Genomic DNA, 15,656 nt, shown 5'->3' with positions numbered 1-15,656 from the left:
ACGAGGGGCCAAGAGGAAAAGGGGTTGTGCACAAAAAACACCACAGGAGGGGGGGGTGCTGTCTGTTTCTTCAGGATGCCACACAAAACCTCTGAACAGCCACCCAGTTAGTCACAAGGGGGAAAAGGCAACCTGCAGCCCCAGAGAAGTTTTTCTCTTGTTATCCAAAGTTACAGGCTTCGCAGAGCTAGTTGTGGTGTTCCACCTCCTCCTCCTCCTCCTCCTTCTTCTTCTTGTTCTCTCTTCTGCCCTCCTTTCTCAGCCAGTCTGTTTGTTTAAAGCAGTCTGGCAGAGCTCGGCTGATCTGAACCAAAGCACGCCTGCTTTCTTTCTTTTTCTTTCTTGTTCATGCCTTTCCCTTGAAATATATTTCCCATACGCACAAATGGAGCTCTCTATTTCTCAACTGTTGCACAGAGCAGCCCGTGGCCTGCATGTCAAATATGCTAAATACTCCACTCTTTCTTTTTAACTGCCAGCCCTCCATCCCTCCCCCCTCCAACCACCCACCCCCTCTCTGTCAGTTGCGCTGCAGCTGTCATTGCCGCGTCCAAGGCAAACGTCTTCATAGAAACAAAAGGGGTTTGTCACTGGTTTGCTACACACACCCACACACACATGCAAGAGCTCACAAACTCTCGCGTGACCCACGGCTAACCGACAATCCCCTCTACATAGACCACAACAAGATTTAAACCCAAACATTCACAGATGTGGGCCAGCTACCAGGAGAGATGCAAGGACAGGCAGTGGGCAAGAACCAAAAAAGATTAAGGAGTAAAGGAGTGAGAAAACAATGAGAGACTGATAAACAGATTAAGCTCATTTAATTTGCTCATTCAAATGACGCCCTTTACCCTTCCCCTTCTTCCTCTGCCTCACTGACTATTGACATGACTCTATGCCTCCACCCATGACCCCCCATGATCTGTTTAAGATTAAACTTGAGTTCTCTGCGGACTCTACCCGAGCTCCCCTCCTCTTCTATAAATTTCATTCATTCCTCAGCCGTCACGGCTGGTTAAAGAGTCACAGCACTGACGGAAAGAGGAGGAGGGCGGGTGTTGAGAGAGGAGTGAAGGGACGAGAGGATTAGGGGTTTAATTTTCCCTGGGGGTCGTACTGGGGAGGAAAACTTTAGAGCCATGGTGTTGTGTAGCACTCTGGATCACAGCGTCCACTAAATGGCCTGTTATTCACACATAATGCTGTTGTGGTTTTGCCCAAGTTAAAGGCTCACACTGCCAGTGTCTGTGTCTAGAGGCTTGAAACCACTTAGTGGAGCTAAGTGACATAAACACAAACACAGGTGAAGGGCATAAAGCACGTACTGTTGACTTTTCTGGGTCGTTTATTTGCTCATGGGGGAACACCTGTCGACAGGAAAATATACTTTTCTCCATCTCTATCCTTTCATTTCTCCCTTCCTCCCAAGCCAGACTAAATCCACAATCCATCTCTTCAAAACACTGTCATTTAATGTCATTTTCTTCCTTGACGTCTTGCTTTTCAATCTCTCTCCATCCGTCCCCCCTCTGTGGTAACCCGGCAGCAGGAAGAATGTAACTGCCATTTCGCTTTCTCTCTGTGCTTTTACTTTCCTTACCCACCTTCCTTCTTTCCAACTCTCTGGGGTAGTTTTATATTAACTAGCAGAGCATTTCACCTGCCTGTGCGTATGTGCGTGTGAAAGCATGCATTGTTCTCAGCCTTCCTCAGGCAGAGAGAGACAGACACAAAGAGACCCGGACCCCGCACACACACACACACACACACACACACACACACACACCACACCCACACACACACACACACACACACACCCAAAGTCACATAAAGACACTGATGCATGCACACGCACACCTCAAAGAAAATAAGGCATGCACCTCCACCATCATGCTCAATAACTTCAATAAACACGCCTGTCAATCATCCACACACACACACCTCTGCTGGTCATAATGGTAGTTTCAGACTTTGCAGATTTTGTGGCTGATTTGCTGAGTGTGTGCGGACGTGTGCAGGTGGGCGACTACTTCTGAGCTTTTCAATTTAACAGCAAGTTAGTCTGTATGTGCGCACACGTGCGCGCACTCACACGCACACACATTCTTTTAGGCAAATAAAAACTTCACACTTTCTCTACCCAGCATGGCTTTCATTGTGTGTTTTCATTCAGCTGGCAGTCTATGTTACAGATGGAGTTTATGTCCATGTGCGATTAATGCAGGAAGGACTTTCCACATTATAAACACTTTGGAGGTCAATTCTCTGCAGCAGTTTTCACCAGTTGGGAAATATTTGTGTGGTAAAAATAGGCTTTTCCTGTCTTCTTTCTGTCAGTGACCTTCTCTTTCGCTCTCTCTCTTTCTCTCCCACACACACCAAACAACACCTGTGAGGTTGCCCGCTGAGAGGTCAGTGCTGTAGGTCATCACGCTTTTTTCACACACACCAACTCCTCTTCTCTTTTTCTTTGAGCCTCCTCCACCTCCCACACATCCACACGCCCACCCGGTTCTCCTTCTCACCAGGATCTTACACCTCTACAGTACAATGCGTCAGCAAAAGTCTCTGCATGCAAAAATGGCACTTCTTTATTTGGTTTATTATGGATTATACTCTATGTCGCTGTAAATCAGCAGGTGGCTCAACCATGACGTATGCAGTCATCACAAGTTTAAAAAACCATCACTGTCAACTTTGAGGTCAACTATATCTTGAGAAAAACATGTATTATAATATATTATTTCCCCCTTAACACCCACTGTTTATGGCCTTCTATCAGGTGTCTATTACTTGCTATGATGTACAGTAATAATATCAGTTGTGTTAGATATATTTATATGTTTTCATACACAATAAACGGTTAAAGTTTCTTTGACTTCATTCTTCAACATGACTCACAACATCAGTGTCTCAGTTTCTCTCTCTCTTTTCTGCTTTCATCCATGCCATTAATATGATATTTATGTTTACACTCAGTTTATAGTATCACATTTATAATGCTCCTTGAGATGTATGGAAATAATATCAGCGTTATGAAACAAAATTCATTTCAAGTCTTCTTTTTGAAACAACTTACATACATAAAAAGTGAATCCAATGTGTTCATGTGAATCTAGATTTTCCCATAAAATCATTTTGTTTGAAGTAAAACAATATATTTACTTTTACTTCTAGAAGAGTCTTTTTGGACATATCTTATTAATATTTGTCCCAACTCATCTCAGGAGAGTATATTGGATTCCACCGAACTGAGAGAAGGAAAGAGAAAAAGAAGGAGAGTGAGAAGGCAAGGCCGAGCCGCGGCATGCCTTTCTAATTCACAACAGCTGAAACAATACAGGACCTGAGAGTGGAAAGGCTAAGACATTACACCCCCCCCCACACACACACCATCCCAGACATATTTAGATCACACAACCCAAAGTCATAACAGTCACACACTTTCTCGATCAGACACTGACACACACAGAGAGGTGAGAGGTGAGAGGTGTGTGTGTGTGTCTGTGTCTGTGTGTGTGTGTCTGTATGAGTTTATTTGTGTGCGAGTGTGTGCCAGTAGGTTACAGGAAGGTTCAGCCGGACGAATGAGGTTATGTGATTAGAGAAATTATGTTAGCATGATCCAATCAGCCCCTTAGAGAGACAAAATGAACACACGCCGACAGAAATAAGAGTGACGCACTCAGACACACACACAGACACACACACACACACACTAACAGGCATGAATACGAAAACAGAAAGAGAACTGAAAGTAGCCGAGGAAAATGCAGAGCGCCAGTAAACAGCACTGTCGCCCAGATGACGTATGACTTGGATTAGCTGGGGAGTCATGGGAGGGTTACTGGGTTCTGACACACTGAACTCTTCTGACTGCACAACACCTTCAAGTTTGAATTAGGCTAGTCAACATGGCTGCTAACAGGTTAACTGGTAACTCTTGGTGCTGTTGTAGATGCAGTCTGAATGGGCAGGGTAAGAACGTACTCCAACAGAGTTCATTTGCCGTCAGCTCCTTTCATCGTGTGACTTTACATACATGTTCAGTTCAGATAAATGAAGAGCCGAATTTTCCCTCGTAAAACCACAACAGTTGAAATGCTGATGCGTTTTTCAAAAAGACACATTTAGACACTTGTGCAGTAACCTTTCAAAAGCTGGACATGCAGATTTCGCCTGGGATCGTAGATGTCACAAATGATTTATGATTTCCAGACCTGAACAGAAACGTTGCCGAGGGCCTCTTACTCATCCACATTATGGGCTACAGTGCACTGGCTTGTTTCAGCACACAGTGACTTTCAATCAGGTCAGTTATAGAAAAAAAATATATTTTACAAGCCTCATTATTTTGGACAAGCTCCAAAGTTAAAATGTCTTTTGACTTACTAACTGCTAATTACCAAAATCTAAAATTTAAATGTGTAAGCAGCTTTATAGGTGAAAATTAGCACAGGTTCCAGCTTCACAGCATGTGCCCAAAGACAACCAGTGAGCTGCTGGCCCAGTTTGGCTTGACTTTTACTCCCATCATTAAATAGTTGCTGACACAGTTGGTGCGGGGAAGGACACTGAGTCACAGGCTTATAGATTCTCCAAGGAATAAAAGAATATACGATGATGAGGTGGAGAGACCACTGTGTAAGAGAGACCATAGGAGGATAAAATAAGAAAGAGGTGGAGGTGAAAGGTGTGAGGGAGAAGGAGATGGAGGGGGTGAAGACAGGGGAGGCGTGCAGCCATGATTTAGGACAGGGATTTTCACAAACGCGTGTGCACAAAGACACACACATGCCTCCTGTTCTGCTGTCACCCAGACTAACCAGCCCTTCCCAGGAATGTCCATCTGCAGCTACGGGTTTAGAGCCTCGTAACGCCCCTCTGCTAAAACACCAGTGTGTGTATGTGTGTGCGTGTTTGTGTGTGTGTTTGTGTGTTCTCATCCCACCCAGAGACTATGTCAGCTGCTTAGGGATGGAGGGAGCAAGGGGCATGCAGAGGGATGTTGATGCCACACCCTAGTGTGTGTGTGTGTATTTGTGTGTGAGGGTGGGGTGAGGAGACAGCTGAGATTCCAGATTGCACCCCGAAAAAGACTGGAATTAGAAGCATCCTCTGATGCAGAGTGCACACACACACACACACACACACACACACACACACCTCTCGTCGGCCCACAGAGCAACCCTAAATACAAACACAGATTCCACAGTAGCACATATGTGCAGACAGGATGGCCATGTATAAACATGTACATGATAAATAGCAATACTCTGACTGGGAAACAGAGAGACAGAAAACTTTCTGATACCGCTTCTCTTACAAAACTTCACTCCCTCAATCACCCTCAAACAACAGACACTGTGCAGTAAATTGAGATTTCAGACACTTATCAATGAGTCGCGTGACTTACATTTTCTAATCTAAAAAATGTGACGGTCTGTATTGAGGGATTGTTAGCAGAAAGTACTGTACGTGCCATGGACATTACTTCATTTGTTCCGTTGTGGGAATGTTTGAGAGCAGTATACAGTTCATAAGTTCCACACTCAGAATTTGGACACGCATAAAATGGCGGACAGTAAACAGAGTGAACTTTATAGTAAACAGGGAGTGATTTTACAGCGCAATTACACAGGAGGTGTTTCAGCCTCGTTTTTTTTCAGTCATCCATCTCTTGACAACTCAATACATCGGTCTCTATAGGCCACGTAATGGCTTGTGTTTTACTATACTTATGTAACTGCGACCCAAAGCATATTTTTACGCTTCACATCTATTTTCTTTCATTTTTACACTTAATAATGGTGTATTGGATTGCCAAACGCGGGTGACCTACACTCAGTACTGTGCCTGAACACATCATGGATGCTGACTGAGGACTGGAGCTGCTGCTCTGCAGATCGTGCTGCTTTCACGAGATGAATTAATTTTGTTTTTAATTGTATCATTTCAAATTAGTGCCGATACAACTGCCTAAAAAAACAACATGTTTTGTTGTAACATTTTCATTTATGAGAGAAGACAAAGTTCTCAAATGTTAGTCTGAATACAAGCAGCTGTACAAAAAGTTCAACTACAGCAAAGTGTACTCAAGAAATAAGTAAACAAGACCAAGAATCTGAGCAGACATTTGGCGCCAGCTTTCAGTTCTTGGTGCTAGTGACACATTTTGGTTGGTACCAAAAGAGTATTGAGCGTTTATACCCAAAAGGTTTTTATTTATATACGTACTGTGTTATGAACTAGTGCTATTATTTGACGGAACGCTAATAAAGAAGAAGCAGACAGAGGAGGGCTGCGCTTTCACTGTGTCTCTCTCTCTCTCTCTCACTGACACAGTAATTCACTGTGAGATCACTGTTGAGAAGTTTGAAAAATAATCTTACAACATCACCTCCCACTCCCATGACCCCTTATCCCATGGCCGCCCTCCACACACACACACACACACACACACACACACACACACACACACACACACACACACACACACACACACACACACACACACACACACACACACACACACACACACACACACACACAGAGTCCTGAGCTCCCTCGTCTTTCTAAGCATCGGCATGACATCATCCCTCTGGATTGGAAATGGGGTCTGGTGGGGGAGGGGAGGAGGATGAGGAGAGGGGAGAGGGGAGAGGGGAGAGGGGTGGCCTGGTCTGTTTTGGAGCCAGACAGACATGTTTAGGTTTGAAATGAGCCGAGCTGGATCAGTTACAGAGAACGAGAGGGAGAGGGAGAGAAGGTAGAGGGAGGTAGAAACAAAGCAGGGCAGGGGGTGGCTTCAAAGAGTGGACGAAAGAGATTTTCACATCTTTTTTTTTCCTCTCTCTCCCTCTTCGGACTATCAGAGCCGGCGATATGTACCGCAGCTACGAGAAGATAAAAATGAAATGAAGAAGTCGAAAAAGAGTCAGATGGAGGACAAAAGCAATACATGGAAAAATCCTCTCGCTTTGTCCCTCTATCCCGTTATTTCTTTATCTTTCTCTGAACGTCTGAAAGCTCTCCACGATGATCTGCCGTTCTCCTCCGATTTGACTCTTATTTTCTGTCCTTTCCTCTAGTCTCGACAATATCCCCCCCCTCCCGCTATCCTCCCTTCGTTGCTCTCCTATAAATACCCCTCTGCCCCCAGATAGTGACAGACCATTTCTCCATGCTCTACATACCCCGCAGACAGTAGCTATTATACATTCTGCCCCTGCCATTACTTTTGCACCCAGTCTGTCTGCACCTCCGCTCACAGTTCACAGCTTTAATGGAGGAAAATCCTAATCAGTGAATAACAACGAATAACGTGATTAACACCCACATTCCGGCTCATTCTGTCTGGGCTTAGTAATGCCTTGAATGGTTTAGTTCTTTTATTTGCAATTTTTAAATTGATTTTTTTTTTTAAAGATGCCGGAAAACAAAACTCCACAAAGATGAGAGCATTTTGGCAAATTTACAAAACAAAATATCAGAGATTAATTATAAGTAATCCAAATACAGCCATCTTATTTAATAAGTAATTATCTTCATGGCAAAAATACTGCATTTATCTTTTTTATCAACACTACAGTAGGTATTTCTTTATTCAGCTATTGACTGTTAAGACATTCAGTAAATATTTATCCATCCATCTTTTCATCCACTCAAGTCCCTCTAGCTCACCCAGGTACATTCATTCAAAACTTAAAAGATTGCTAAAAAAAACAAGATGTCATGGCATCTTTTGTCCAAAATAATTCTTAAAATCTAATGCAGGGATAAAAAAAATAAATATTAAAAAAATCTGCTTGTTCTTAACGAGTTCCTTTGGTTTGATATGTGAAATAAAATGTTTCTATTGAAAAAATCAGTTGTCTCTGTAAATGTGCTGACTGAAATAATTCTTTCGGCAGATTACCTCTAGTCTGGAGCGATGGTGCACCTTTAAACCTGCTCACTGACATGATTCATTTAACTGCACAGCAGACAAAATACATGTGACAGCTTCACACTCTTTGTCTGATCCGGCTCTCTTTTTCAAGTGTAGCCTATTTAGCTTTTCACAGCTCTCTCCCCGTCTCTCTCTCTCTCCCTTCCCTCATCCTCCTCTCCTCCTCTCAACACCTCTTTATCTCCTCTGTCTGTTTGTTCTATGCCACACATTCACTCGGCTTGCTCTCATTAAGAGACCGGCGAGGAGGGAAAGAGACACAGAAACAGGCGGAAGGGATGAAGAAGAAACAGGCAGACACAGAGAGGTTAGTAGGTCAAGTGAGAGAGATGTAAGGGCAGTGAAGAGGTTTTACTAAATATACAAATTAAGATGGAGAAAAAAGAGCGAGTAGGAATGAAAAAGAAGGAACGATGATGAAAAGAAACAGCAGAAAAAATGTTCTTTGATCCACCCACACATCTTAACAACAGTGGAGCCCATAACTCTCTCCGGAACGAGCAGGAGTCCTACAAAAATGTTTCAAATGCACAAAACTGATTAGTGCTCATATCATATGACTCATCAGTCATTTTCAAAAACACATTCTCTGAGTAAATGCAGATGGGAAAATACTGTTAAGCGTGCTGGTTGTGCATGGGGATTCGTGCATACTTCTCCTGAGCTCTCACATACTTACATACATAGTTTTCTAAAGTGGACAGGAAATTACATCATGGCAAGAAAACGTGCTCTTTAATGATAGTAGTCAGACTGAAAGAGCAGTCTGTACCCATAAAAATGAGCAGCGGAGTAGCGCAATAAAATACAATGGAGGTGCCAGCAAAGCACATTCCTGAGGTCAGTTCCTATGCAATTGTAGACAGAAAAGTAGAATTTCTCTTTAAATGCAGAAATGAGTGACAGTCGTTTAGAGCAAAATATTGCAAGAAGGAAACAACAGACTATAATATATAATTTATATATGTGTTTACATACATGAAGCCTATTTTCTGGCTCTTTTTCTCCTTCATTCCACGCACAGATCCGAGAACAAACATATTTCACATTCTGACCAAATGACTGGAATTGGAAAAATGTATGTTTTTTTTGTCCACTCTACATCCAGTATTTATCAAGTAACTGGTAAACAAGTACAATCAAAACAATCTTTTAAGTAATTTCTTAAGAAAAATGGCACGCAATTCCTGAATCCAGCCTCTCTAATGTTCAGGATTTGCTGCTGTTTTTTGGACAAAACGACCAATTTGAAGCTGACACACTGGGCTCTGGGAAACTGCCATTTGTCACTATTCTCTGCCATTTATTGACTAAATGATTAAACATTTTGACAGATTAATAAATAACCAAAATAAATATTAGTGGCAGCCTTAGTTTACACATTCATTTTTACATACTTATCATCATTCATCATACATTTCTAGTATACTCGTGTTCTAGGGATAAAAATGTTGCTTCTTTTATACAACTCCTCATTTTCTTTATTCAGGTATATAATATGCTAATATTTGCTAATTGTTAATGGACAATTGGCAAATTTCTAAGGCAGGATGATTATTGTTCTGTTGTATTTTAGTCTGATTTGATTTATACTACAATAATTTGCATGAGGTAAAAAGCAACAACAGAGAGGCAGTACAGAAATGTTCCCATGATTTTACAGTACAGAACCAAGTGACGTTAACCACCAGAGAAGGAGTAAAAACGAAACAGTATCAAATTTAGACCAACGTCCATCACCACAATGACAAGGCTAACAAGTTCAAAACGCCAGAAGGGTGGAGGCTGCCATCTTCCTCCCTAAACATCATCAAGTGGGTATGTGTGTATGAGAGAAGGAAGAGAGAGAGAGAGAGAGAGAGACAAAGAGAGTGTTTGTGGGAAATGTTAAGAGCAACACTGAGAAAGCATCATAACTGTCCTATAAAGAAAAAGTGCAGCATGATTCAGCAGCGTGTCAGGCATTACAAAGAGAAATGTGACTCAGCTAATCACCATCTCTGACTCCTGACACACCACAGGAGTCCCTAACACACACAGACACACAAAGAGACATACACACTCTTACCTCATGGTCTCTAGAGACATAAGCAAGAGGAAAAGATGGATACAGACCTCCCTCAGAGGCTCTACAAATATTGACTGTCAGTATTCATGACACACACACACACACACACACACACACACACACACACACACACACACACACACACACACACACACACACACACACACACACACACACAACACACACACACACACACTCACTCACTCACACTCACTCACACAGCTGTGCCATAAACCTAAGCTAATGTTACGCTGAAGATTTTCTATTTAACTGTGCAAATTAGTTTCAGTAGCATGATGGGAAAGGAAGAAACTGTGACACAAACATGTATAACCTTTTCACCCTGAATTCAGTTAGATTCTCTCAGCTGTACCAACACAATCAAGCTGATATCACAACTGCTGAGGCCAATGACAAATACACATGTACTGTAGCACATGTCAACAAAAACTCTATGGAAATGGGATTTTATGAAGAAAGAAGGAATATAAGAAACTACTGCAAATCAGATTTCATTCACATTTTCCAACCATCCTCAACACACACACAGTGAAATGTTTTTCTACGGTACTTCTTGCCACTTCCCATACACACACAATGCACACTCATAACCACACAGGTCAAATCCATGTAAATAGCCAGCAAAAAGAAGCTGATCCTACCTTGAACTCCTGCAGCTGCTGTTTGATCATCTCCACCTCTGTGCCAACCATGCCCTGTGCGCTCAGCCCCTCTTCGGCCCTTCCCAGCAGGCCTTGCAGCTCGGCCACCAGCCTGTAGAACTCCCGAACCTTCTCAGCAGCGTCCTCGATCTGGTCCAACCTGCCCTGGCCGCGCTCACTCAGCTGGAAATTTGGGAACAGAAATAAAGGAATTGTGACTGGATGAAACCAGTTTAACTTTTACATCACATAAATAGAGCCAATAACTGCACTAAACAATGTCACCACCAAATTATGACAACCACCATCATCATCATCTTTCGACCCGCTCACCTTGCCGGCCTGGCGGCTCAGAGCCTCTGTCTCCCTCCTGAGAGCCAGGAGGTCAGGGGAGGAGCCCTCTCGTCGTAGCATGGTGGTGCACTCTGTCGCGTGACCCTCCAGCTCCGACCTGAGGTTGGCCAGACGGGACAAGAAGCCCTTCAGGGCGTCGGCCTGAGAGGCCAGGGAGTCTGCGTCGCGTCCGACGGGGCTGAGGGAGTCCAGTTCATCATCAAGATCGGCAAGGCGTGAGAAGACATCACGCACATGAGACTGGACCTCACCAACTCCCTGCAGCCGGGACTCCAGGGAGGAGCAGCACTGCTCGATCTGATGGAGGTAAAAGACTAATTTATAAAAAGGTACATCACAATTCAAAAGTACAAAATTAAACGTCTGCCTTCCAGCCGAAAGATCGTCTCTCTACTCTCTAGGTCACTGACACATTTTGTGACAGACCCAATCAGAAAATATAATTTCAAAAAGGTGGAAGAATTCAGATTTAGGTATCTAATCAGAAATTATGAATGAGTGGTTGCACTTTTCACACTAATGGGATTTTCTTACGAAACATTTTCAGTCACAAGATGGCCAACCAAACCAGAAATCTTCATCATTAAGATGAATAAAGGACAGTGGTTATATTGTGTGATGCAAAAGGATTTCTTATTCAAAACCACAAATTAATCATTCAAAAGGAGCCTGTCGTAATATTTCCCCTGTCAAAACTGAACAAACCACTGGAACAGAATAACATGTAACCAAACCAGAAAATGATGCAACACAGCAGCAAGTAAAAATAGACTTTGACAGTGAAGGTGCAAGAAAGAAAGAACCATTATCTAAGAGTTGATCTGCATCATCTCCACCAGCACAGCAACTCTTTCCTCAGTAACAATGACATCAAATCGATATTTTTAAAAAGACACAAAACATCTCAGTGAGTAACAGTGCAGTGCAATGGTTTTATATACAGTTAGGAGTTCCAGTGATAGTTGCAACCTTAAATGGAATATTTGGAGGCCGGATTGCAGAAAACAGATGCAATACAGTGGGTGCTAAATTCTCAAAGCTTTGGTTTACATTTCAAACTATAATAAAGTGTTGAATGTCCACAATGACCATATATGATTACTGTAACTCAAATAGCAAAACTCTTCTGACAGCCATTGTTGCTCTGCTCTCTCTCAGCTCACCGACACTTGTCTGCTAAGCGCCACACTCACATGCAGCACACATACACGCAGACACCCTCTCACACAGTGACCCTCGGTATAAATAGTTCCCCAGTTGTACAACTTCTTTTCACTCCAGATGGCATAAATTGTTGAGGTTACATTAATTCATAACTGTTATGACGCCTTTCATCTCGCTCCTCTCTTCATGTTCTGCAGTTTCTCCACAGCTACCTGCTGGGCGGGGGACTCTGAACTACTTTAATATATGGGTCAAGTATATTTTGGACATTCACTAGCTTTCACTGGCGATCTTTGATCAGGTTTGGGAGGATAAGGTCTTGAATGTCTTTATTGATCACTATGTAAACCTGGAGGATCTGGAGCATTTCTAACAAAAACACATTTCCCCTTTTGTTCTCTTTTCCCAACTATGACCTCGCTCCTCACCTTGTCAGTAACATCGTCATACTCTTTCTCTGTTTCTTTGGCCTGCTCCTGAAGCCTCTGTGCCCCCTCAGTGCTGCCTCCCGGTGTCTGTGGCGAGTCCTGTACCAGCCCCTGGGCCAGGTCTCTGAGGTAGACCACCTGAGGCTTCAGAGACCTCAGACTCTCCTGCTGACTTCTGAGCCGCTCCAGGCTCTTTGCACTGCATGCCTGGATAGGAGAGAAGTAAACATGAATAGTCAAAGCCTACATTATGTCTTTGTAATAACCATGGCATTTTTCATCAACAGTGCTGTTTTTCACAGTGAAAAGTGACACGAGGACAGTGAACACTGTTTTTCAGTACCTGTGGTCCCAGAGCCTCCTGGACTTCAATCTGGTGCTTGGCGGCCTCCAGCCTCCTCTCTGCAGCCTGTCTGCCCTCTTCAAACTCCTTCAGGCGGCCAGCCAGCTCCTCCAGCTGGGAGGTGCGGTTATGGAGCCTCTCGCCCAATTTGTCCACCCTGCGGTTTAGCTGGGCCTTCTCATCTCGTACCTAGAGAAAATGAGTTTACATTACATCAGTTTAGTTTTCTTCATTTACTTAATTTATCACTTTTAAAGCAATAATAATTAAGTTGGTGATGATGAAATAGTGAAACACACCCAAATGATAACACACATAATAATTAAGCTATAAAGCATATCAAGACAATCGAGCAGATGCAATTGAATACTGCAATAAAACACACTTGAGATTTGAAATCAAAGTCAGTATAACTATGTACCTCTTCCTCCCCGATGCAGCATTGTTCCAGCAGCTGATCTGCTGCGGTATTGAAGGACTCGAGGAGAGGTTGTCTTCTTTCGAGGTCCAGAGATAAACCACGAGCCTTCTGCAAGGCCTCGTCCAGGGCCGATGGGTCCAATGACGGCTTGATTTCTCCATCTTTCTGTTCACACTCTGCTAACCACGGTGTCAGCTCGGCCTTGTGCTGCTGGTAGGTGTCTGCTTTGCTCAAGGTGGTCTTCAGTCTGCTCTCTCGATCTGAGATTTTCTGGTTCAGCCCGTCCCAGTCCTGCCTCAAGGAGGCCAGGCGAGACTGCAGGGCAGATCGTTCGTCTCCGCCTGCGGGCAGAGTGGCGAGCAGTGACGCTCCCTCGGCTTGTATCAGCTCATAGGAACCTCGCTGACTGGCGATCCCGCGCTGGAGTTCACCTGTCTGTGCCAGAAGGGAGCGGATAGCCCCAGGCTGACAGGGCAGAGAGTCGCTGGATGATTCTCTGGGATCTGCCTGCTTGTCCAACCAGGAGCGCAACTCCTCAAACATCTGCTGGAACTGCTGAGTAGATGATAGGGCAGTCTGGAGCTGAGACAGACCGTCAGCTAGAGGAAAGAAACACAGAGCAAAGGGATTACAAACATAAACACTGAAAAACAAATTCAAACAAAAAAGGACCAATAGGGCTGGTGGAGATTTTGCTTTATTTATTTTAGTGGATTTGTTAGTCGTATTTTCTTATATAATCAAAACAATATTCCCATTACAGCTAAAGAGGGTTTACGGTGGATTAAGTTAGAAAGGGAATATTGTTTGTCTACTTCAAAACTTTACTTATCAGTTCATTAAAATGGGCCATTATCTCTATAGAAAATCACCATAAACAAATAAATCATGATAAACACATGAGAACTCTTTCAGGACACATAAAATCCACTAAAAGCACAATTACTATGTCAACCACATAAACTTCACAGACCTGCGCGCTCCTCCAAACTCTTCAGCGGCCCGCTGACACTTTCCAGTCGTTTACTCAGCTCCTCCTTCAGGTAGGGCTCAGCCACGATAGCGCTTAGCTCCTGGCAGAGCCTCTCAGCTTCTCCCAGCTCGATCCGCCGTCTCTCTAGCTCCGATCGAATCTCTCCAGTTTCCTGCAGGCGGCGTTTCAGCGCCTCTGGCTGGGCACTCAGCGAGGCCTGAGCATCCAGCCTCTCGCCCAGAGCAGAGACACTAGAGGAGAGCTCTCTGAGCAAGGCCTGGGCAGTAGAGGAGGAGGGTTAGAAAATCGTAGCGTCACGGTGACAGCCTAACATACAACTATTACTAAATGTACCTGGTATCGTTCGCTAGTTCCCTGGGCCTGGTCAATGTGGTTTGACCTCTGACTCAGTCGGTTTGTTAGGTTCTCCCACTGTTGGGAGATGGAGCCCAGCTCAGCCCGCACCTCCGCCAGGTCCTTGGGGTCCTGAGCAGAGTCACCAGTCTGGGTGAGGATTCCCTCAGCGGACTGGGTCAGCTGGTCAAACTGCGGCCGCCTGGTCTCAAACTCACGCAGCATAAACTTGAAGATAGAGGAGAGGTGAGAGCACATTATTCAGTGAAGTGATCAGGAACACAGATATCATTAAAACAGAAGCTGTGTGTTTAAACAGAGGAAAGCCTTAAAATGTTGATGTCTTAAAATAAGAGAAAACAGTCTAATCAAGGAACTGAAAGAACAAGAGTTTTTATTGTTCATTCAGTGCATTTCCATTATTCTCTGGTTCTCTTTTATATATTTCTCCTCATGTTGGATTTTCTGTACGTATGTATTACCACATTGTGTGTGTGCATTGATAACTGTTGTACATGCGATGCTGTCTACAGTCTACTATCACATACCTGTACTTGTTGTTTCTGTGTGTTGAGCATGTTTGGGTCGATGCTCAACGGTCCCAGCACGCTCATCATCAGCTCCTTCTCCCTCAGCCAAGGGCCCAGCTGATTGGCCGCCGTGGCAAAGCTGCCCAGCCTATCGGCACACGTCTCCAGCTCAGTCTGCCTTTGGGCTGCAGTCTGATTGGCCGTCTGCCAGCGGGAGTCTGGGGAAATTATCAATCAAGACAGGAGTGGGAGAACATTTAACACGCCATTTGCAGAATGTATAAAAATTGTCATATATCATTGTTCCATGTTTTCTGTCTTGTTTCCTTCTAAGGTAATCATCTTTTCACATTAAGCTGTACACCATTAAAGTCCTATTACAGCACAATGTAAAAATGAGGG

At 43.7% G+C, this 15,656-nt stretch overlaps 1 protein-coding gene across 30 annotated transcripts in view; it reads right to left on the bottom strand.

The window, feature by feature from the left end:
- Window positions 1-15,656, bottom strand: part of macf1a (microtubule actin crosslinking factor 1a) — a 224,325-nt gene that overhangs the window by 48,954 nt on the left and 159,715 nt on the right. For all 30 annotated transcript variants that reach the window (XM_051391458.1, XM_051391467.1, XM_051391460.1 and 27 more), the window contains 8 exons: window positions 15,273-15,472; window positions 14,725-14,952; window positions 14,371-14,647; window positions 13,398-13,996; window positions 12,977-13,165; window positions 12,634-12,840; window positions 11,021-11,338; window positions 10,688-10,870 (listed from right to left, as the gene is read on the bottom strand). In XM_051391458.1, coding sequence (XP_051247418.1) covers window positions 10,688-10,870; window positions 11,021-11,338; window positions 12,634-12,840; window positions 12,977-13,165; window positions 13,398-13,996; window positions 14,371-14,647; window positions 14,725-14,952; window positions 15,273-15,472 — 2,201 coding nt within the window. The remainder of the gene's footprint in view (window positions 1-10,687; window positions 10,871-11,020; window positions 11,339-12,633; window positions 12,841-12,976; window positions 13,166-13,397; window positions 13,997-14,370; window positions 14,648-14,724; window positions 14,953-15,272; window positions 15,473-15,656) is intronic.

This window comes from Dicentrarchus labrax, unplaced genomic scaffold, assembly GCF_905237075.1.
Source record: "Dicentrarchus labrax unplaced genomic scaffold, dlabrax2021, whole genome shotgun sequence".
NCBI classification, from domain to species: Eukaryota; Metazoa; Chordata; class Actinopteri; family Moronidae; genus Dicentrarchus; species Dicentrarchus labrax.
This window is presented reverse-complemented; position numbering and strand designations above follow the sequence as displayed.